This window comes from Phocoena sinus, chromosome 3 (assembly GCF_008692025.1).
Source record: "Phocoena sinus isolate mPhoSin1 chromosome 3, mPhoSin1.pri, whole genome shotgun sequence".
Taxonomy (NCBI): Eukaryota; Metazoa; Chordata; class Mammalia; order Artiodactyla; family Phocoenidae; genus Phocoena; species Phocoena sinus.
In genome coordinates, this window is record NC_045765.1 from 147,588,592 (window position 1) to 147,613,749 (window position 25,158).

The 25,158-nt window shown below is 46.0% G+C and overlaps 1 protein-coding gene across 1 annotated transcript in view; it reads right to left on the minus strand.

Annotated features, from left to right (window-relative positions):
• PDZD2 (PDZ domain containing 2) overlaps nt 1–25,158 on the minus strand; it is a 271,976-nt gene that overhangs the window by 236,538 nt on the left and 10,280 nt on the right. Inside the window, exon 2 of the mRNA XM_032627433.1 lies at nt 1,230–2,070. Within this exon, the coding sequence (XP_032483324.1) occupies nt 1,230–1,705 (476 nt within the window). The 5' untranslated portion in view covers nt 1,706–2,070. The remainder of the gene's footprint in view (nt 1–1,229; nt 2,071–25,158) is intronic.

Sequence of the window (25,158 nt, forward strand, 5' to 3'; positions counted from 1 at the left end):
TATACCCATCGTTAAAACCCTGGTGTGCAGTAATGGATTAACTTGGCAGGTTTGGGGTATTCAATACCTGTGCATTCCAAAGAAAGGAATGTCCCTTGACCAGCTCCTGGGAGGTAACGTCTAAGCTCTTGAAATATCCTGCCTGATAAGACTTGTGTCTTTGTATACCTGGGGCCTTGGGCCACACCAGATAGTTTATGCTAATAATGTGATCTATGATGGCGGCTTTGGGCCATGTGTTACTAGTTTGGTCTCTGAAAGGACTGGATACTTAGTAACTAAGGTCAGCTACACAGGCATGGAGTGCTTGTGTGACTGACCTCCAATAAAAAATCTGGATACCAAGGCTTGGGCAAACTCGCCTGGTTAACAATACTCCGTTAAGTGTTGTCACACATCATTGCTGAGAGAATTGAGTGCTTCTGTACAGCTCTGCTAGGAGGGGACAACTGGAAGCTTGTTCCTGGTCTCTCCTGGACTCTACTCTATGCACCCTTTACCTTTGCTGACTTTAATCTGATTCCTTTCATTGTGATAAACTGTAACTGTGAGTATAATAGCTTTTCTGAGCTCTGTGAGTTCCCCAAGTAAATCACTGAAGCTGAGAGTGGTCTTAGAGACCCTAACTCACCCAGAAAACAACAGAACAGTCCAATCGTAACTTACTGCCACGGTAGGTTGTCACATGGGTAGAAAACAGAAATATGTTCATTCAGATAAGATCCAAATGGATCTTCCAGGATGGGGAAACTGGCGGGGTGGGGGATTATCTAAAGACATTTCTAAGCATCTCAAGGGTCTTCTGGACTGTGAGTCTGTGACAAAGGTGATATGGGACAGGCAGATGGAAACATAACCAGGACCTAATCTCTGTTGCTCCGATTAGAGGTGAGATGCTAGGTTGAATGGAAAAGAGGGTCTAACTCAATGTGACATTTCCCATACTTTTATCATGTACTGTTTCTCTTCTTTCTAACCCAAGTTTCAAGGAAAAAGGAGAAACTTTGAGCCTGAGTCTTCTAAGAGATAAGGAAGCAAAAAGAGAAACACATAAATACCAAAAAACTTCAACTTAGAGTGTGTATTTTCCCTCTGTAAGATAAATGCCACTGGCTAATCGCCACAGTAGGACTCACAGCCCTCAGCAGCCGCCGATCCCAGCATCAGGCATAAGTGAACCACAAGGGTTCCGCATCCTGCCCCCACGCCAGCTGGCACTCCCCACTCACCTGGCCCCAGTGACGTCAACTCCGACCATCAGCTGCCCATTCAGGGAGAGGATCTCATCCCGCAGTCGGACTTTCCCACTCTTCCCTGCCGGGCTGTTCTTCCTCAGCTCTGTCACCCAGATGCAGCCCACATCCAGCACGGGGCCCTGGTGGGTTTTCCTCTTCTTGCCCCCTCTGCGCTTTTCTCCATAGTCCCCAAAAACAGGGATGTTCCCAAAACTAAGGCCCACGGTCTCTGCGTCCCCCAGCTCCTTGGCGAGGTACACAGTACAGATCTCCATCCCCGTGGGGCTGTGGTCAGGTGGGACCGCACTCTCGTCCACAGCAAAGTTCAGCTGGATGTACTCCTGCAGCTTCCGGATGGCCGCCTGGCAGAGGCGCTGCTCCGGCCCGGCCCCGCCCTCCCGCAGGCTGTTCTGCAGCCACTGGTAGAGGAGGGGCAGGTGCAGCCCAGCATTGTCCTGGGTGATGGGCATGGTTGGCGACTCCCAGACGCCAACATTATGAGAGAACCTACTCCTGGGGGCTGGGCCCTGTGGGGCCCCTCGTCCCACGGGAACGCGGGCTGTCCTCAGCTTTGCCTGTGCTCATGTTCAGGCTGGCAGACAAGCCTAAGGAAGACCTACTCTAGTTCTGGCTGTTTGCTTTGGCAAGAGGAGGATGGGACACGATTAAAACAACAGTGGAACAATCACTGGGCCCAGAGTGTCAATGAGGGAAGGAAGGAAGTGTCTGACCAGTCCGCGCTTGGTTCATTTCACAGTGGGGCCCGTGCAAAGGACCTGGAAGTGAGGTGTTCCACCAGCAGCGACAGGGCTACCTCCCCTGGACTCGTTCACACCTGGAAGAGGAAAAACAAAAAATTCCAGTCACAACAGTGAGCCTTCTGACACAGCATGCATGGCAGGAGAGTATTACAGAAGGACTGTGTTTGCTTTTTAACTTTTTTTTTTTTGCGGTACGCAGGCCTCTCACTGTTGTGGCCTCTCCCGTTGCAGAGCACAGGCTCCGGACGCGCAGGCTCAGTGGCCATGGCTCACGGGCCCAGCCAGTCCGCGGCATGTGGGATCTTCCCGGACCGGGGCACGAACACGCGTCCCCCGCATCGGCAGGCGGACTCTCAACCACTGCGCCACCAGGGAAGCCCTGTGTTTGCTTTTTGAGTCAGGAACCTAATGCCCCTCCCCATTCCACGGCTTTGTTCCCTCCACCCTGTGCACACACATGTACACACACACACTCATACACAGATGCACACACACAGTTATACACAGATAAAGAGATGCACATATAGACACACAGATACACACAAAAATACACCTGTACACACAAATGCACAGATACACACGCATGCACACACACCCTTCCCTCAGACAAGAAACCTCCGGAATGCTGATCTTCCCCAGGAAGTTTCCCTGATCAGTAGGGAAATGAGACGGCTTTTGCCAGGACAACCCCCATCAACTCACATCCACCCAGGAGGCTCTGTGTGACAAGACTCCCTGGAAGAGTGTAGGGGGGTTCTGGACATGTTTGAGAACTCACATTCCTGGGAAGTTCAAGTCTATGTCCATTCGCCTTGATCAGCCCAAGTGTATGCTCAGGAGGGCTCTCCATTCCAGAACTCTGCTCTAACGGTGCTACCAAGAGGAGAAGAGCCGCTCAACACGGCAGAGAGATGCAGGCTCTCCCCTAGACCACCGCCAGTCCTAAGTTTAGTCGAGGGTCCTGGCTTTATCATGTAGACTCAGAGGGTATCATGTCCCTTTACAGCCTATAGCTTTAGTCGCCTCGCTTCTTTTTCTTTGGCAAACTGTTGAAACCAGCCTACACTTAGGCCAACCCAGAAGCCATCTCCTGCAGAGAGATGTTTCTCCAAGCTTCTGGGGGAGCAGCGCTGGCCGCTCCTTGGCTTGCCCTGGACACACTGCTCACACAGCCATGCACCCCCTCCAGGCTGCACACGTCTGCGACAGGTGCGGCTCCCCAGCGGGGGCGGCAATGATCCCCTCCCACTGAACATGCACAGCGCCCGGCACACAATCCATCCCCCCTTGGCGACAGGTTCATTGAATTCCGTGGCCAATTCTCCTCCACCGAAGAGATTTTCACCTCCACCCCCTGTAAACACAGAAAAATGACTCCTTTCAGTCTCTTCTCAGAACTTCACTTTCACCCAGAGAAAGTCAATATAAACTGTGCCATCAAAGATGGAAAACATTCTCGAGCCTTCTCAGGAAGGAAGTGATTTAACAAGGAATAATAATAAATGGGAGAGGTGTCAGAAGCACATCAATAATAAGTACTAATACTCAGTAACCGTAAAGAAATTTCCAATAGAGTTAAGTTGTGAGTTTCCAAAGAACTCGAGTGCCAGCTATTAATTGGTTCCAAATAAACCAAAAGCTTAGCAAATATCATCTACATAATCACGTGCCTATTAAAAAGAAAGGCAAGATCAAAGAAAAGGTAATCCACACATGGACAAAAACTGAATGTCTCCTTTGGCCAAAATACATAACACCTTTCACTGACAAGTAACTCCACACAGACGTATTAAAATCTTACGAATAAATCAAAACGTTTTCCATCAGGCCTCACAACGCTTATTGAGTCTCTGTTTCCTCATCTGTAAAATGAGAAAGTTAAGCTAAATGAACTCTAAGTTCTCTCACACTCCACAGAGAGGTTCTCAAATATAGTGGCAATGTCTGGTTCGTCAATACGTTCCCTACCTCAGCGCAGTGTCTGTCACCTTGTAGACTCAATAATTTAAAACAATTTTTTGTTTTCTGGCCACGCTTTGCAGCATGCAGGATCTTAGTTCCCAGACCAGGGATAGAACCCATGCCCCCTGCAGTGGATGCGCAGTCTTAACCACTGGACTGCCAGGGAAGTCCCTAAAACAATTTTTTAAAGATGGTTTAAAATTAAAATTTTGATGGTGATTCAAGGTGTTAGTCACGGTTCAGGTGATTCCATACATATGAAAACAGAGTAAACATCTTGGGTAAGGTATTCATTAAATAAGTCTTATTGAAGAGAACCAAACTTAAGAGTAGTAGAGAATTTTTTCCCCAATGTCAACTTGTATTTAAGCAACATGTATTACTGAACATCTATTAAGAACCAGACCTTGAACTTGGCACTGAAAATATACTACCAAAAAGGCAAATTCCTTGTCTTGAAGGCATTCATAGTTTAGTGGGAGATGCATAAATAAACGGAAATTAGTGGGTAACAAGTCTATGACCACCCTCTTAACAGAATGAAGGCACATTCCTGGCAGCCACGTTCACATAATATAAGTCCCCAGCCCCTGTTGATGGGTCCCAGGCTGAGCATCTCATGCAATCTGGAACAGACTTCTTCTCTGAGAATGGAGAGACCTTGAGAGAAGGGATCTAGTCTCCAGGGTGTGGCAGGAACTATAACTTTTGAAATAGGACCTCTGGATGGCAATATTCTACCTGCTCTGTGAACTGAAGAGCAAAGAAAGTCATCCTGCCAAGAAATAAAATAAAGATGATTGGTAGAAGGCAGAGGGGCAAGACTGGGGAGAGAGAATGCTCTAGCTTCCCCACAGCATCTGGGATTTCACCCATCCTAGATGGGGCTGTACTGCCCTCCCACCTCGATCTGAAAGACCCTATCAATTCTTATAATACATTACATTTGAAAATTTTAACTACTCAAATTTTAAAAAAAGAGAAAGAGAAAAGGTAAAGCAAAACAAAACTAAAAACAAACAAAAAAAACCCTTTAAACTTTACCTTGAGTTGTTTTCTGCTCTTTGCAGCTCAAAAGTTTTTAATGAATACATTGGAGGCGAGCAAAGCCAATTGGCTCAGACTGGATCATTTGTCTATCAGTAGTCTAACTGGTTATCGCCAAGGGGGCAGGGTCATGAGGTATCAGTATGGCTGCTGGGAGCCCACCCTCTGGTCCTGAATGTGGTGAGGGCAGAGAAGGAGTTTTCAGAAAAGGAAAAATTATTTCAAGTGTACAGACACCCTCAAAGAGATTTAGTCTTATTAAGGTGTTCATGGGCTACATAACCTGTCAATTCCATACCTATAATTAGGAATTTTCCAGTAATCTTTCCAGCCCCCTATTTGATCAACTCCTTTTCTGCGATTTTCTATAAATAAAGGAAGTAGAAGCACTCCCATACACTGCAACATTTTGAGATGACTCAAGGCATATGCAAAGACACACAATCTTACAATACTACTGTGAAAAGTGTGGTTCTTCCACAATATCCCATGAAACTTTCCAATACCAACTGTTCCAGTGAACAGAATGTTGACCCAGAGAAGACACAGAAGTCTGAAAATGGTTACAAATAACAACATCCCTCCATGGCTGATGTGTGTAAAGGTCTAAAAATTTCTCATCCTGAAGATCAATCCATTTCAACAGGGAGTAGAATTTGTGGACATGGCAGTCTGCTGCAGTGGTAGGATCACTTTTGTCTACCATACATAATTCTCCAATTAGCTTCCTATCTCAAGCAAACAGCCATAATAATTTAAATTAATTTTGAGTAGCTTGAAGCTGACAGCCTTAACTTTAAAAATAAATGCTTCTGTCCCCGAGGTAATTTACTAATGTGGTGTTGGAATCGACCAAAGTTCTTGGATCCCCTTTTAGCTAAGCCATGTTTTTTCAGCAGGGTGACATTACCCACAAAACTTAGATATTATAATGGTTAATGCCCCACCTCCCCTGCAAAGCTCAATCCCACCTGACAAACACTTATTGCTTAGTATTTAATTTCTTGTGTTAGAATTTAAATTAAATTAAAATTTTCTCCGGGGTAAGAGGAGGGGGACAATAATGGGGAAAAAAAAAAAAAAAAGGAGAGAAACAGTGAACTAAGTGAAACTAATCATCTGCTCAAAGTCACAGACTCAGAGTCACCTGAAATCCAAGGCTAAATCCTGAACCTGGCAGGAGGTGTGAAAGGGTCTTCTGGCTTCTCCAGATCTTGCCTCAAAATCCAGTTACACCGGACTGTCTTATTGTACTAACTCCCGCTTCCAACTGTCCTGGATTCTAAATGTTCTCCTATTCGAACCTCTGCTAAGTTCAAATTCCTCAACCTCCGTCTAATCTTCCTTCCTCCTGGATAGGACTCCTCTCTTGACTTTTAGGAAATGCTCACATTTTAAAAGGAAACCAATGTTGATTAAATATTTACTACTGATTTATTCCACAGATGTTCACTGAGTGCCCCTCACGGGCTGGGCCCTGAACAAAACAGACAACGTTCCTACAGAGCCTCATGAAGCCTGTGATCTGATGAGGGTGCATTAGTAAACATAAAATACGGTAACATCAGATGGTGATTAGCACTGTGAAGAGAATTAGGGTAGCATCAGAAGACAAAGAGGGATGGGCGTAGGAGGGGATTAGGAAAGGCCCCTCTGGGAAGAGACCTGAATAAAGTGAGAGGAGGTGAGAGAATATCTTTGGGAAGGCTGTTCTCAGCCAAGGGGACAGCAAGTGCAAAGACCCTGAGGTCAGAGCCTGCTCAGCTGCCTGCAGAGGTAAGAGAGATCAAGGAGAGCATGGCTACAAGGAGGAAGTGAGGGGAAACCTCCCCCTGTGCTGGCTGCTTCCTCACTGTCTCATTCATTCTCCCTCCGATTCCCATAACCACCATTTAATTGTCACAACAATACTGCAGGGAGATATACTGTTAGTATGCACTTTTTAAAGGCTCAGAAAAAATAACAGAAACAGAGAGGCTAAATAATTGGCCTGAGGTCTCACAGTAAGTAACAGAGCCAGGACTAGCACCCAGACCCACGGGGCGGGGCCTTGCCCTTCTACATCAGCACGCTGCCTGCCTGCTTCTGACAACCTTGCCTTTCTGCACCTGCACCCGACTGCCCCGGACGGGCACCCTGCCTGGTGATCTCTGTTCCACCACCGATGGACCTCCTGTGATAAATAAGCAGGTAGCTTGAGCCAGAAGCTTGTGACTGTCTATGTGATAGCCATTCCCTCTTTCTTCCTTTATTTTCTTGGACGTGGTGATGTATTCATCTAAAACCCAGCCTCTCTTGGAGGAGGTATGGATAGCCCTACAACAGAGTTCTGGCCAATGAGATGAAAGTGGATATTCTGGGTGGGGTTCGTGCCAGCATTCCTTAAGAGCAGACATGGAAGAAAAAATAACCCCCCACGTCGTTTAATGACCGTTATTTGGATTTTTCAAAATCCAACCGATGCGCTGAATTAAACTCCAAACAAATGCACAATGTGGTACCTAGAAGTGGGGAAACTAAAACTAACAGAACCTGGGACTTCCTTAGCAGTCCAGTGGTTAAGACTCTGAGCTTCCACTGCAGGGGGAGCAGGTTCGATCCCTGGTCAGGGAACTAAGGTCCCGCACGCTGCACAGCGCGGCCAAAAAATAAATAAGCAAATAAAATAAAAGTAACAGAACCTAAAATGTGGAACTAGATGAGCAAGGGGTGGGGGGGGGAGGGAGGGAGATGCCAAGGACTCAGATACTGTAGGCTGGAAAGGTGACGCTCATTGTACTATGAAATATTTGGTTCACCTGGCAGCTGCTGTGCAGTGGGAAGTCACAGACGTGTTGACTGAGACCGTGGTGTTAGACAACTTGGTAGGAAAAATGCAGAATATTGGTGGTGCTTTATCACTCCCAGCAAAGTCCTGAGCTCCTCAGCTGGCAAGTGAGAGGGGAAGAAATATCACTCTACTAAGAAAGGCACGCTGGACATTCAGCCCACGATCTGTCTCCTGAGAGGCCTGCATTCGGACCCTGGCAGGGCTGAGACAGGCTGATTGGTTAGAAGGGGGCGAGTGGTGCCCCATCAGACAGAGGTTGTAAGCCCGCTGCCAAAGATGTGGTCACGCACCGGAGGCCACTGTTTCGGCTATGGCCAGCAGCATATGTTCAGTAGCATACATTAAGTTAAAATTTAGGGACATGGGCAGAACTCCTGAACTGGAAAGGAAAAGAAACAAGTCATCAGGAATTGACCAGAAGCCTACTAAGTGTGTGAGGGAGCTCTATCGCCAAAAGACCCCAACCTGATCTGCAGCAATTCACATCAATGAGCAGTAGGCTTGGTGATGTGTATAGCCCCAGAGAAGGTATCCTCCCCATGCCCACCACAGAAGTGGTCACGGGGAACAATGAATGAGGAATAGCCCCCAGAGAGAGGCAAGGGCCCTGGAGGACAAGGAACAGGAGTTCTTGCCACAAGAATGAGGGGTTGGACTCTTGCTATTCCAGGAGAATTTGGTCATTGCTAACGACAGTGACTGCTTTGTTTTCCATCTCTCCTTTTATAAAGGAAAAGTTTTTATTGTAGCTATAGTACACCTTTCCCAGTACTGCAGGTTAGATGTGTCTGGGCTGAATTGCAAGGAGTTATATCCAGAACTGATGGAGAGGACCACACATCACCCAGAGATCCAGGGCTCCGATCTTGATATGCTAACTCTATGAGGCTTGAGAGCCTTCTCTCTTGAAAACAGAGAGTCTATCCCACATACGGAAAGAAGGGTATGTCTGAGGAACCACAGGAGGGAACTGTGGCTAGCTGACTACTAGAATAGAAGAGAAACTTCTATTCTTCCCTAACAGAAATCCATCTGTGTTTGAAGAACAAGTACCCAGCCAAAACACTATGTTTGTTAGTGTTCCTTCAGAGAGGGGTAGCCATAACATATAGTCTTGGCCCGTGAAGTTGTTGGGTGGGTCTATCAGAGAGGTTCATTTTTTATGAGAGTTCTTTTTCTTCCTTTTTCATGCTTAAAATGCACATGTGATGGCTGGAGCTCTAGTAGCCATCTTGTGACCAACCATAAAACAGTGGCCTGACTTCCTTGAGCCGCTGTGCCAACCCTAGGTGTTCTACCTCCAGACTTATTACATGAGAGAAAAACAGGCCCCCCCCTCCACCTTCAGTCCTGTTAATTAGTCATTCTGTTACAGGTGAACAAAATCCCTAATGAAGGTATTGCTTTAACTCACTCTTAACCCTCAAATTCAAGGTCCAGAATATAATCCTGAGTGTTTTAACATCAGCCCTTCTATTTTGTCAATTAGCAGCTATCACTGAGTTCCTACCTTGATATGGGGGCACCACCACTACCACCGAAAACAACAACAACAAACTGGGCATGTTTCTATCCCTTAAAGAGCAAAAGCCCACATGAATCCGTCCACCACCTGCAGTCCCAGGTGTTAACAGACGAACCTACAACTGACTGAGAAACATGATAAATCAAATGATTGCGACTCCTTTAGGTCAGCTTGTGTTTTGGAAGAGCAAGATGCTGGCTAATGTTTAACTGTCTACGTGACTGGCTCTGGACTAGCGGAATGGCTGTGTATGAGACAGAAGAAGAACTTGATCGGCCTTTGTTTCACGCAGCAAGGATCAGCTGTGCCAGGCATGGTGCTAGCCCAGGGAAGAAATGATGACCAGCCCTGTGGAGGCTGTGGTCTGCTGGGGAAAGAGATCACTGAACAGTGTGCAAAGGGCCATGAAGCGGCACATTTTGCGGGCACATGATGGATTCTGGAAAGTGAGGTTTTCCAAGGTCTGTGCTGGGGTTTTAGGGGATGGGAGAGCTGTTCTCATAGAATTAAAGGTGAGGACCTAGGGGGGCTCTCCGGGATTACTACGTCCAGCCTTCAATTAGACAAATGAGAGAAAAGCAGATCAAGACAGGACCCAAATCCTTTAGTTTCTGGGTCTGATGACCCTTGAAGAGTAGGAAAAACGAAAAAAAAAGATGAATGAAATGAAAAAGAATGACCTGGCAGCTAGTTTGAGAATCCAGTGCTTGAAGATATTCTGTGTCCTAATACATGGACTATTTGTTCAAATTTTTAAAAAATGGGAATGAGTAGAAATTTCAGAAATTCATGAAACATCATGAATCTTTTCTCTCAAGATGAGTGCAAGAAAACAGTTGGGGACCAGAAAACCAAAATGAATATTATAAATCATTTCCGCTTCCTACGTACTTCTAAAATACATCTGTTGTGGCTTCAAATACTGAAACAAGTTTGTACGTTTGCAGTTTAAGATTGTTTACTCAGAATGTCAGGCATTGGGCAGTTTTGAATTAATTATATATCTGGAATTTAGGCATCTAGATTCTGAAAGAGTACAATGATTGGGGAGAGAGGGCATTTATGAGGCAATGTACATATTTGTGAAATGGCAATTCAACACTTTGAAACAGTTGCTATCTACCAAATGGGTAACTGACTGAGACTTCTATGTGGGCAGTAAGACTTTCCTGAGGTCACTGTGGTTGCTCATTTTATTTATTTATTTATTTGTGGTACGAGGGCCTCACTGTTGTGGCCTCTCCCGCTGCGGAGCACAGGCTCCGGACACGCAGGCCCAGCGGCCATGGATCACGGGCCCAGCCGCTCCGTGGCACGTGGGATCTTCCCGGACCGGGGCACGAACCCGTGTCCCCTGCATCGGCAGGCGGACTCTCGACCACTGCGCCACCAGGGAAGCCCGGTTGCTCATTTTAATGTGACCATCCTGCCCACTTTGTATGAATTGGGCAGCCATGATGCCACCACCTGTCATCTGCAGGCCTGTAGATCATGCCATCAACATACAGCATGCATATAAGTTCTTCAACTACACTGGAGTTATTTTTTTTAATGGGTAGTTATTTTACAATTGTTTCTTTCAGAACAATTGCACTGTTTAGATGCTTCTGGTGTTTAGACTTTCGGGTAAATAATCTTCTCACTATATTTAAATTCTTAGCATCCAACTGCATAGGATCTGACCTCATCGTTAATTAACAATGACTCAAGTATTTCTAACAGCCAATGATACACTCTGCCATTAGCTAGCTGTAGGTCCCCAGGCAAGTCATTTAGCACCTTTGAGGCTCAGTTTCCTTTTCGGCCAAATGAGGCAGTTCTACTAAGTTTCCTTTCAGTTTGAGCAGTTTGCTGGACATTGGAGCTGAGTTAGCAAGTCAGGGATGGAGGCACTAGCCTCATTAAGAAGCATGTACACCACACATGGAAGTTTTAAACTGCAGAAAAGATGGGCCATATTGCTTCATCAGATTTTGAGTATTTGCCAAGACAAAGGGGTAGGGGGGCCCTGGGTGGTTTACGTTCATGTGCTTATAACTACAGTTCAGCCTTTCCAGAAGACAAGACGAAATATATCCTACTGAATAAAAACTCTGTGGAGTGGCAGAAAGAACCAAGGTTTCAGGAAGGGGGAAGGAACTTGCCTGAGGGGGGTGTGGGAATGAGAGGAAATCCGGTGTTTCCATTGAGGACCTGCAGACTTTCCAATTTGGCAAAGGCCTAAGTTGTGCAGAGACCGGCCTCCACTCCCTCCCCTCCCAGACTGCTTGCAGCCGTCAGGGCTGCAGCGCCTGGTGCGGGGAGAGTATCCTCAAAGGAAACCAAGAGATCATGGAGCACAAAGTTCATCCCCTGTGCCTCTCTGAGAAGCGGCCCCTTTTCCCAGGCCTCGCTGTGGGAAAGGCTCAGACAATGGTCATGAGAAGCAAGTCAACATCCATGGAGTGACAGGAAAGGAATCCTCATTTGACCTCTTCCAGGCGGGACATCAGAATCAGGGAGAGAGACTTCCCTGGTGGCGCAGTGGTTAAGAATCTGCCTGCCAATGCAGGGGACACGGGTTCGAGCCCTGGTCCGGGAAGATCCCACATGCCGCGGAGCAACCAAGCCCGTGCGCCACAACTACTGAGCCTGCGCTCTGCAGCCCGCGAGCCACAACTACTGCGTCCACGTACCACAACTACTGAGCCTGCGCTCTACAGCCCGCGAGCCACAACTACTGAAGACCACGCGCCTAGAGCCTGTGCTGCACAAGAGAAGCCACCGCAATGAGAAGCCCACACACCGCAACGAAGAGTAGCCCCCGCTCGCCGCAACTGGAGAAAGCCCGTGTGCAGCAACGAAGACCCAACGCAGACAAAAATAAATTTTAAAAAATAATAATAAAAAAAAATTAGGGAAAGATTGTGAAGGCGTGTGATACATGAGTCCCCATGTTCTCAATGGCCCCCAAGGCTACTTGTGTGTCATCTTGGCCTTTAAAAGGGTAGTGAAACCGAGCAGGACCCTTTGGGGCCCTCCAGGGTACAAAAGCCTTTCGGTGTCCCCCATTTCTTGTTTTTAGGAAAAAGGCTTCAGGCTCCTAGACCGTCCCTGAGTTCCAGAGGGCAGATTCAAACAGTTAATGATTAGAACAATAGAGGCACAGGACTCCTAGCTCCTCCAGAACGGATATACATACAATATGATACAAACCTCTGAGCTTTTCTACAGGAACTAGGGTCCCACCCAGGTGGAGGATGGGAACTTCAGGCTGAGCGCAAGCAGGAGGACCCAGACTGGCTGGAACCAGAAGGCTGATGAATGAGATTCCTGCAGCACCACCCAGTTACCTCACCACTGACCAATCAGAGGAGACCACACACCCTGCAGCCTTTAAAAATTCTTTGGAGCATGAGTCGCCCTGTTCTCCTTGCTTGGCCCTACCATAAACATTTCCTGCTCCAAACTCCAATGTTTCAGTTTTGGGGGCCTCACTGTGCGTTGGGCACAGGAACCTGGGTTCGACAGCTATGGGAGTGTTGCCAGAGCTGCTCCAGGTCTTTGCTTACAACCCTCCAACCCCCACCTTTAGCAGGAGTTAACATAAATCTTTAGGTTAAAGAGTCCAGAGATAAGAAAGGAAGGGAAAAACAAACAAATTTAAAAAACCAGATGGAAACAGCTGGGACCAAGATGGCGACCAATCTGACCTCCAACAGACCTTGAGTCTCATTATATGTTGATTTTACTACATTAGCATATTAAATGACACACCTACCAGAGGCCTTGACTGGACATTAAGGACCAATAAAAAGGATAGTAAGCGGGTGGCACCCCAATCCTTCCAAAAAGCCCTGCCCCTTCCCTGGCAGACTAATGCATATGCCTCCCCATCATTAGCCTCACTCCTCCTCCATTTGTCTTTACTCTTTAAGATTAAATCCCTCTTATCACATGGGCGAGAAGTTGATCTGTGAACTTAGTTCCCCCTTCTCCGTCCTTTGGCCACTGAGTAACACTTATGCTGTGTGCATCTCAGCTTCAGTTTCATTATTCGGCTGCTTGAACCAGAACAGGAAAAGAACCCTCCCCCAGCCGCAGCAAAGAGCCTCAGCCAGCCTAGGGCCCGAGCAGGGTCCATAGGACTTAATTCTGTAACAGGAGAGAAATGAAGTAGAGAGAAAATAAGATCAAAGTTTGTAGAAACAGAAAGGAAATAGGCCAGAAATCATCGATTCTACTCTGGGCATGAACCTTGGGGAAAAGCCTGGGGAAATGAAGAGGTTGGACCCACTGTCTAAGATCCTGCTGTTACTGTGTCTGTGCTTATGTCCAGGGGCACGTGCATAGTTAAAAGATGCGGCTGGGGAAGGTCACTGGTAGGCCAGAGAGATGCCACAAGGTGAGCCTGACCTTGGTCAACTTGCCACCATCCATTTCTTCAGGCTCCCAGGCTCGGAAACATGAATTCTGTCAGCACATTGAAAGACAGAGACATACAATTACCAGCAGGAAAGCTCATTCATTAACTTTCAGTTGGAAAATACAATTATTAAGCGGGCAGGATGTTTGCATGAAGCTGATCAATGCCTGTTTTCCCTGCAGGCAGGCTGCAGAGGAAGGCAAACTGCAGAACAAGGAGAATCAGGTGAGCATAGGAGGGCTCCCTAGCTTACGCACTCCCTCCTACTCCAGCCTGGGCTTTGCAAAGGGAACTGTCCACATAGCCAAGATTCCCCTCCACCTGACAACATTTGAAAAGGTATCACCCACACCTGGCTCCTGGAAGTTTTTGCCCTCTTCTCTGCACTAACTACCCCCCTTCGATTTACACCCCTTTCTCCTAACCACATACCATATAACATCAGTATGGTATGATTTCTATCTTTTGAGTTATGAGCACAATCATAGTTTAGTCCATCCTCCCCAAGATTCCTTTGATTTTATGTTTTTATGGACAGTTTCTTAACTTGGATATTCCTGAGGCTGGCTATTCAACCGTGCATGATGTATTTACTAGTTTAATTATCAACATAGAAAACTTGTCTTTATTCCTAAGGTCAGGATTGTGAGGCGGGGGTCTCACTATTGCCCCCAAGTACCAAGAATACCTTCCAGATTTAACCAAACTACAGGAGGCCACAAAGTGGTCACACAGCAGCCCCTTCTCAGCACGGCTTTGATCTGCCCAGACTGGTGCATGGGAGAGCTTGAGTGAGGCGAGGGCAGGAGGGACAGAACTAAAGTCACGAAGAAAAAGCCAGGAGAGACAGACAGTGCTCTTCTCACCGCTCTAAACCCAGAGCCCTGCCGAGGAGCCTTATGCCGCTGAGGTTCCAGACGGCTCTAGCATTTCCCAGAGCCCTGTGGCCCTGTGGCAGCATCCCCGCTACACAGATGGGGCAACAGATTGAGAGGGGACCTGCGATTCAGTCGGCAGGCAGAGAGCTAGGTGTCCATGACGTCACCCAGCAAACTCTCACTTGGGATTGGAAGCACATTCTCATCCATCAGGCAGACCCTCTGGCCAGGCTGGAAATTGGAACCAAAAAATCCTTTCTAGTTCTCTGCATTGGAGAAAATGTAGGCGCTGGGGCACAACTATTTGGGAGACACGTAGATGGTTGAGTCCATTATGGGTTTAAAGTTTCAGGACAGTAATCTAGCTTTTTCTAAGCCTGCAGAGATAAGTGCTATGGAAAAGAGATGCTCCCAGGTACCCTGCTGGTGTGGGGAATTACCAAGATTAGCAAATCTGCCATTACCTGCCACCCACCAAGTTCCTTTGAAGCACTTCCAACACGCTTTAAGCATCCTGGTCATCCCCCCTGCAAAGCTGAGCACGTGCTAAGTCAGACTCTAAAGGCATCCTGTGAAAATAACTGAAGACCTGTTCTCAACTGAAATCGCAAGTCTCTTCACCTGAGGGGGTGATTAAAAACTTGGCCCACCTCCCCATGCAGATGTTCTTGCGCCCTGCCTGGTGGGCCCCAGTCACTGGCTCTGCTCTCTCCTGCTCTGTCTTGTTACCCGCTTCATGTCCACTGCTCTCCAAGACTCTCTCCATTTCACCTTCCACCCAAGTCCTTTCCCACGAGTCTCATGACCGGAAAAGAAATGGAAAGAAAGATCCTGTGTTCCTGGGTTCTACAAGATAAACACAGACTGAGATAATGAGGATTCCTCAGAGAGGAATCATTCATTCATTCCCTCGTTCTTTTAACAAATATTCATTGAGCGCAGTAAACAAAGCAACATCCTTACCCTTAGGAACTTAAAATCTGAAGCAGTCTTCCAAAGCTGGGCCAAGTCTCAGAATCACTGGAGGCCATGGCGGTTTTCAGGTAACTGCATTTTTAACAAGCGTTTCAGGTAATTCTGATGTAACAGGACTTTGAAACTATTCATCGGGTAGAACAAGAGGTGCCACAACTCCATGACTCAGAATGGAGACCATGGGAGGAAAGTCAACTCTAATATCCTAATGTTTCAGGAGCCCCCTCATTTCTCATTCATGTAGGGCTGTTAGATTTAGCAGATAAGAATATATAGTGCCCCATGAACGGATGCTCAACATCATTAGTTACTAGAGAAATGAAAATCAAAACTACAAGGAGGTATCACCTCACACCAGTCAGAATGGCCATCATCAAAAAATCTACAAATAATAAATGCTGGAGAAAGTGTGGAGAAAAGGGAGCCCTCCTACACTGTTGGTGGGAATGTAAATTGGTACAGCCACTATGGAAAACAGTATGGAGGCTCCCTAGAATACTAAAAGTATAGTTACCATGAGATCCAACAATTCCATTCCTGGGCATATATCTGGAAAAGACGAAAACTCTAGCTCAAAAAGATACATGCACCCAAGTGTTTATAGCAGCACTATTTACAATAGCCAAGACATGGAAGCATCCTAAGTGTCCACCGACAGATGAATGGATAAAGAAAATGTGGTGTATATATACAGTGGAATATTACTCAGCCATAAAAAGAATGAAATAATGTCACCTGCAGCAGCATGGATAGACCTAGAGATTATCATATTAAGTGAAGTAAGTCAGACAAAAACAAATATCACACGATATCACTTATATGTGGAGTCTAAAAAAATGATAGAAATGAACTTATTTACAAAACAGAAACAGACTCACAGACATAGAAAATAAACTTATGGTTACCAAAGGGGAAATGAGGGGGGGAATTAGGAGTTTGGGATTAACGGATACACACTACTATGTATAAAAGAGATAAACAATAAGGGCCTACTGTATAGCACACAGAACTATATTCAATTTCTTATAATAACCTATAATGGAAAAGAATCTGAATATATACATATATATATATATATCTGAATCACTTTGCTGTACACTGAAAACGAACACAACATTGTAAATCAACTATACTTCAATTTAAAAAAAAGAATATATAGTGCCTAGTTAAATATGAATTTCAGATTAAAAATGAGTAATGTTCTAATATAAGTATGTCCAAATATGTAGTATATCTTAATATATGTATGCACCATGCAATATTTGGGACATACTTATACTGAACTTGTATTCATCGTTTATCTGATATTCAGGTTTAACTAGATGTCCTATATTTTACGTGGCAACTCTATACCTACCCCATCCCAAATGAAGCTCTTAGAGCCTTTGACCTGCATGCCTTCTCTGCCCTTTGTGAAGCAATCCTACCCAGCATCTCTGTCCCTGCCTCAACAGGTCTTTCACTTCCTCCTGGATGCAAACATCACCCATGGGCCAGGGTCACCCACACGAGGTAGGCAGAGAGTGAATGAGTCAGCTCCAGGATCATAATTCCTCACCCTACTCAGAGGAACTTCTCTTCCCAGCTCCCTGTCACCTCACCCTCTGGTCTCATGTGCCCAAACCTGCTACTCCTGGCCCAGATGCCATCCTTGAAAGCCCCTGCTTGTCTGGACTCTGTAAATACTGGTCCTCTCTGGCCAGCTGACCTGTTGTTCTATATAGTACAACTGTGTCATAAAGATGAAAGGAGACAAGGAATAAAAAAGTTTGATGATCTTAGGACCACAATCTTCTGTAGATTTACAACCACAAACTGTTTTTATCAGTCTGTTTATTTTTCTGGGTATGATTTTATTTCAACAAACTAGCTAAAAAAACTGTTTGAAAGTCACTAGAGTATAGAGTTGGCAACCAATTCTATGGCTTATTTTGAGTTGTAGAGGACACATCTGACTGTCTACCCAGGATCTGTTCTCTTTTTTACTCTCTAACAGAATTCTGGTTTTTGTTTTGCGATTCATCCAATCTCTTCTACACAGTAGGTGCTGCAGCTGTAGAGATGGGCCTGACTGATCAATTGTAACACCCCTCCCTTGCCAGCAATGGTTTCAGGAAAGGTCAGGTGACCCAACACTGGTCAACGAGTCAAGGTGAAGCCTTTCAGGGGTCTTCTGGAAAACTTTTCCTCACTCCTAAAATAAAGTGCCAAGAAGTGGTGATCCCTCTTCTTCCTCTGGATGGCATCAGGGCTGAGTTGGATGGCTAGAATTGCTACTGCCATCCTGATACCAGCCTGAGATGAAGCTTAATGCTGAGGATGGCAGAGTGAGAGGGAAAATGAAGTTGGGACCTCGATGACATTGTGGACACTGGAGAACCACTAAATATCCTTTCTGTTGAAGCTGGTTTGGATAGGATCTCTATTACTTGTACATGTGCTTAGAGCTTCTATTAAAAGGGAATGTCAAAGGCAGACATTTAAACTTCTGAGATTTGCAGCAGTAAACGTGGATCTATCTGTCCCTATTTCTCTCCAGAGGGCAGAAATTTGCTTTTCCTTATTTCTCTATGGATATTACCCACAGTAGGAGCAGACTTGACTAGCTTTCCCTTTTCTATGAGTCTGAATAGAAAGAGCACTAGTTTAATGTTTGTTGATGAAGTGTTGAAAGTAAATTTACTGCTCCCTCGGGCAAAACCTCCATATTTAAGCATCTTCATACCCACAAGAAGTAGGACATGATGTCTGAACTGACTTATGCATTTTTCTCTGGAGCACAGGCAGCTGCATAGGCCAGAGTCCCTCACACATGTTTAAGGTGCAGAATTCTACAGCTCATGGTCAGAGCTCTGGACCAACTACACCACACTCTACTTTCATGCCCTTGACTTCTCCTACCCACTTCCCCTCCAGTGAGTGCCGAGCTAGCCCCCTGGCTTGGGGCTCCCACTCTGGAAACTCTACCCATGCTGCCTTCTCCTGTTTCAAACATTTCTATAAACCTATACGTGACTTCTTCAGAAGAGGGCTGACTCTGGGCTGTTGACTCCGAAAAAGTGAGTTTGCGTCTCAGGTATTCTAAATGGTACAGTAAAGCAACTAGAAACTAATGACATCTTCAATCCACCAGCAATGACACAACTAAAGTAGTGGATGGCTCCAAGCCAGGGGCTCTTATTTCAATATGGTAAGACCGAGACACAGTAAAGGAAGAAAAGAAAATATAATATGGATTAATCATGGACACTAATAAAAACCAACACACAAAACTGGCAAGAGGATAAAAACAGACATACCAAAACGAGGCCAATTCATTCCATAAATATTTACTGAGTGCCTGCTACCCTGTGCCAGGCATGACCACAAGTTGCCAAAAATACAAACTAAGTTCTGTTTCTGCCCTCAAGAGATTCCCAATTTTCCTAGGGACAGACACATAAATAAATTAAGATAAATCTTACAAAATGAAAGAAATCACAAAGTGGGAACTGGGGGAGGTGGGAGTCATTTACACAAGCCAACTCATATGGAATTCTCAGAGTAAACACGTAGGCTTTATATTCAGGCAAAAAAATGGTGGCGTGGAAGTTGTGGGACCTGGCGGGAGGGGGTGGGAGGTTAGTATGTGGATTCGGGCTGGTTATGTTTGTTTGGCCTTCCCTCCTATCCCGAGGAATTTGACCTTCCACACCATAGGCAATGGATTTTGGTTGTTTGGGGTTTTTATTTACGTAATTATTCAAGCAAGGAAATATGACCAAATTTGTGATTTTGTTCTAGAAAAGTATCAAAATGAGAAAATGAGGAAGAAGGTTACCAAGTCGTTTTTGCCGTTTTCATTCCTCAACAATCTCTCTGAGGGATATTCTCAAAAATAACTGTTTTCATCTCAGGGAAGTAAGTCCATGAGTGGTTTTTCACCTTTAAACATCTGCATTTTCTAAATACTTATGAACATATATTACTTTGCTGATTTTAAAAACAGTTTGTGTGTGTGTGTGTGTGTGTGTGTGTGTGTGTGTGTGTGTGGAGAGATACAGATGGGATTTCTATAGACTCAGTGAGACTAGACATCAGGAAGACCCCTTAGAATACTCCTCTTGGCTCAGGTGTGATATATGATCACCTGGACCGAGGCAGTGGGGACCACGTGGGAGTAGCTTCTTGGGCTATTTCAGAGGCAGAGTTGACCAGTCTAGGTGACCACTTGGAAGGAGGTTGGTGGGGAAAGGGCTAGAGAAGAGGAGTCAGAGATGACTCAGGGGATTGGAGAGACCTGGGGCTTACCCAGCAGAGAGGCCCCTTATTCATGCTGGTTCTGTTCCTTGCCTCTTACACTCCAGGCAACTGAATGTGGCCCTCTTGTCAGGGCCAGACTAGACTTCTTGCCATCCTCTATTCACACGACAGAGGTAGAGGCGAAGGCCAAGTCTTCCCTTCTTAGAACTGCAACAGTGGACTCCCCCCACCGTGCCCACTTACAACACCCTGAGCCCCGCACCTAGGCAGTCTTATTTGGAAACCCCCTCTCTGAACTCACCGGGCCTGGGAGAGCCAGCTTTGTTATCAGAAGCTCACAAAACTCAGCCTCTCTGAAGGCAATTAAAACTCCAGTGTGGGAGACCTTTGGCACCAACTACTTTCCTAGCCGACTCTTACCATAGATGTAATGGTCCACCAGGCCAGGAAGGCCAGAGTGATGATACCTAGAGCCAAGCGTGAGAAGACTACACACACACACACACACACACACACACACACACACACTGCTGCTGCTGCTGCTTTGTGAGTGCAGCCCTCCACTCCCTCTGCCCCTTGCAATCTCCCAAAGCTCCCATTCAACAAGGAAAACATGGATCTGATTAGCGGGTTTGACATGGGCCAAACAGTTGCCGGCCCATTCTCATCCACTGGAGGAGGGCCAATTTCCATCCGAAAGAAAAAAAAAAAAAGAGTGACAACTCTAGAGCTGAGCTGGCTGGGCCCAGGGGAAGGAGAGTAAAGGACAAAATTGCCTCTATTAAGTCAAATCCATCCTAGCATAATGGATTGTAGAATCAGTTCCAGATCACCATTTGCTCGATCACATTACTCTTGTCATTTTTTTTTTCCAACTACATTTCTATTCCTGCCACCTAATAAAGTTCGGGTCCACTCCCCACTCACGTGAGGGTCTCCAGAACACGAGAAACAGGCAAATTCTAACTAGAGGGCAACATTTACAATTAGCGGCATAGGCTGTGATCTGGCTCTAAATTCCGAAAGGAAAACGATTTTGATTCAAAAAGTAAGTAATTTGATAAAGACAACTTTCAAAAGTTTAGGTGTAAGACTTTTGCACTATATTGTGAGGGAGGCGAGGCTAATTAGAAAACAAAACTTAGTCAGTGGTGTGCTCTTGATGGCCCCCAAAAGCTGATTGGTAAATTATCAGGAATTTTGCAAGCTGGTTGACATCACGTTGGTAGTTGGAAATCAGCTATGGTGGGCGCATTTACACCATGGAAATTGGCAAATGCTACAAATCATGATGGCCTCTCCCTCAGGCACTTATAATACATTTACCAGCACACAGCTGAGTATGATCCTCTTTTCATTTAAAGGTCTATTTATATGTGTGTGTGTGTGTGTGTGTGTGTGTGTGTGTGTGTGTGTGTGTGTGTGTGTGTGTGTGTGTGTGTAAAAAGCCAGAAAGTACAATAGCTAAAATATTAACCATTTTAATTCCAGGTGATGAGACTAACAAGTACTTTTAGCTTCTTTTACTTTATATTTTTTCCTACAGTGAACATGTATTCTTCATATAATAACCAACCTTCTGGCAAAGGGAGCAGTTCCTTTCTCTTCTGAGCTCTCTGACTCACCCCTTTCCTCTCCTTCTTCTCCTTTAAATTTCCTCCTGCTCTAACCTGCCAGGTTTTTATTCCCTGTGTAGGGTGCTGCTGAAATCCCAAGCTACTCACCTACCCCCAGGCAGGCAGAACGCCAAGTAATGAGACCAGGTGAGCAGGCGCCAGGCTCCAGGTGCACAGAGCCCAAACTCAGCCCACGCTAGGCTCAGTTGTGGGTGGACGGGGGGCGGGACTGGCTTCTGCCCTGGCCGTAAAGCTGGTACTGGTGATGTAACCAAAGAGCAATGACCAGCTGGGGAGAGCACGAGTCTCAGCCCAGGTGACCCCATGCTCTGTGGATGAGACCACACCACCCTTCCATGTATTCACATCTGCTTTCACCCGCTGCATACTGGCCCTTCCAGTAGGTTTACAGAGCAGGGCAACCACTCTCAACTTTCACATCTAGTATCTCTCTGTATCCTTGCCATGGCGGGGTGTTCTCTCAGTTTACCAGACATAAACCCAGACACAGAAAGCCCGAGTGATTTGCCCGAAGTCCCCCAGCCAGGAGCAGAGCTAGGACAACAATCCAGGTATTAATCCTGAAGTTCAGGTTTTTTCCCTTGACTATATCAAATATATCATAAGATCCTGAATTTCCAACTGTATAGTTTGAATGAAACGAGCTCCCATTTTCTCATGATTAGAAAAGTCTAAGACAGCCTTTCTGAGTAAAGGAAAGGGGCTACTAACCCCAGTCTGACTTGGTTTTGGAACAAGTTTCTGGTCTCTGCAGGAAGGTAAGATTCCACGATGCTTTCTTCCTACTTTCTATATATTCCCTGTACAAGAGACTTTTGAGTGTGGGGTGAATGCTGGCATTATTGCTGGTTGCTTCTCGAGCACTTTCACTTCCTAACCCCACAGACCCACCTGCTTCCTCCAAATTCCCCACCTCTCATGAGGCTGAGAGGGCTGGGGTACTGAGGACTGTCTAACGCTCCACGGGATCTCTTCAAGCAGACAGAGGACGATGTGTGTGTCCACTGTGTAATCCAGCTCTGGTCGAGGGCCTGCAGAAACTTCTGGTTGGCCGATGATTGGCAGAGAGGCCTGGCCCTGTGCAGAGGGGAATCCCTCTAAAATCAGAAGGGGCTGCCCTCCAGGCAAAAGTATCTAGGAACTAACTCATGAGCAGCTTTAGGAAAAAGGCAGCAATGATTTCAAAGTCTTGTTAGCTAACCTGTGAGCTAGAAAGGATTTAAAAATTTTATCCAATATCCTTTAATGCTGTCCTTGGGAGGTGAAGGAATCACCATGATATATAAGACAGGGGCCAAGTAGTTGGGGCTCGGGTGCCCAGTCCTGCCCCTCTCAATGCCAACTGGAGTACACCTACCTTTTTTTGATGTACGTTGGGTTTTCTTATCAAAATCTTACTTTAAGGAAGGGTCCCAGTACCTAAAAAAAATAGTTAAGTTTGAAAGTTACTCATCTAATCTAACCATGTGTTAAAGAGGTTGAAGAAACTGAGGCCCAGGGAGGCCAAGTTCAGGTGGAAGTGAGTGGAAGGGCCGGGTCTTTCCACTATGCCCACAGCCACTCTTGCTTCAACTGCCCTTTGACTTGGCAGGCAGTTGACCTTGGCCTCATGAAACACTCCTATCTTTCTGGTCTACCACAGCCCTGGCTCTTGCCAGTGAGGAAATGATCTACTCGTTTTCAATTTGGACCTGGCTCCACCACCTGCACTCGCCTCCTTCTTGACTTAGATTTCCTGTCCATGGATGCTGGCCAATCCAACAGCAGACCTGCCAGACTCTGTCTTACCTCCACATCCTCTGCCTCTCTGCACGGTGCAAATCCACACCGACTTTGCTGGTCCTGGGAACTGCCAAAACACCCCCATTGACCTGGGATGGAACAGACTGTAATAAACTCAGTGCCCGATGCCGAGTCTGCCCTGACTCAAAGTTACTAAAGATGCTGCTGATAAACTTAGGGAGGACAAGATAGCTATACACAAGATAGACACCAAAATACACTGCAGCAACCACAGAGACTGGCAACGCCCCCGCCAAGAGTTCTGAATACTTACATGAATAATAAAATAGTCACAGACAAGCCCTACATCACTCTCTACTTCCTCTTCTGGCAAATACAGAGTGGCAGAATTTCATCTACTGTCACAGAAGGTCCCAATTTATGAACAAATACATTAGGCTCAAAGCTCATTCCCAAGCAGTTCCATTAAATCATGCTTATTTGTACAACCAAAGAATTCTTCCTTTTACAAATTGCATCGTTGCAATGTCTCCTTGAACAGCAAGCTTCTCTAATGATTGAACCACGCACTCTTCTTTACACACACACACAAAAGAAACCATGCAAAATTTTCAAGACCACAACTCCTGCAAAAAGCGAGGTACACTGAAAAAATGAAAATGATAGGCAAAAGAAAGTGAAAAGACAGAAGGCAAGATCTAGAGCTGAGGCCATTCACAGCATAGTTGCTTTTTTTTTTCCTAACACTGAAAATCTAAGAAAGCTGCAGGTACAGCAGAGAAACTGCCTTGGTTTGTTACTTTACACATAAAGCTTCCCTCTGAATGCAAGTGTGTAGAGCTCTCCAAGCCACTAGATTTCGTTTGTATCAGACAATTCTGGGATGGCCATTGCTATGAGCGCCTCTCTCAAGGAATCTGGCCTTGTCCAAGGAATCCCAGAGCCCTAAAGACCAGGTGAGTTAGCGCCTGTTCTGGGCCTTCTGAGTATCCTAGCCCTGTTTACAATTTCTAACCCCCGCTGACAGCCAACCATAGCCAGTGAACTAGGAACAGGGAGTGCCCCTGGGCTACCTAGACTACAGCCACTCAGAATGAATTCCCAACCCCGAATAAGCCCCCAAACACTGTCTCCCCTCCCAAATGCCAGCTACACATGAGACTCGCTGAAGCACACATGAGGGATACATCCATTGACTCCATTGGTTCCCTTTGGCCCACATGTCTCACGGAGCCTGACTTGCACAGGCTTTTTTCTAGCCTGGGGGAGACACAAGAGTGTGAGCGTGAGGTCAGATCCCAGGACTCTGACACCACTGCTTGGGCTTAAGAAGCCGCGATAAAACTAAATCATGTGACACTTCTTCTTCATCCTCTTTTTTTTTTTTTTGCGGTACCCGGGCCTCTCACTGTTGTGGCCCCTCCCATTGCCGAGCACAGGCTCCGGACGCACAGGATCAGCGGCCATGGCTCACGGGCCCAGCCGCTCCATGGCATGTGGGATCTTCCCGGACTGGGGCACGAACCCGCATCCCCTGCATCAGCAGGCGGACTCTCAACCACTGCGCCACCAGGGAAGCCCCCCTCTTTTCTTTTTCTTCCACAGACAGAACAGCTTCCAAATGGGACCCACTTTCCTTTGTTTGTGATTATGCAAAACTCACAATGCTTTTCCTTGAGCCTGACGAGTATTTTCAGTGACATGTCTTTCATTTTTGCAAAGAGTCAGCATCAGCCTGCCAGAGCATGTAAATCTTGGTGAAATGACCGAAGAGGGCAGATAAGTTATAAGGACTTCACTGGGGGATCCGTAAGAAACTTCACTGAGCTCAAGGAAAAACAACAACAAAATCCAGATCTGGTTCCTTGAAAGGCATTAATTAGCATTTAGTCCAAAAGTTTTCATCAACAAGAATCAA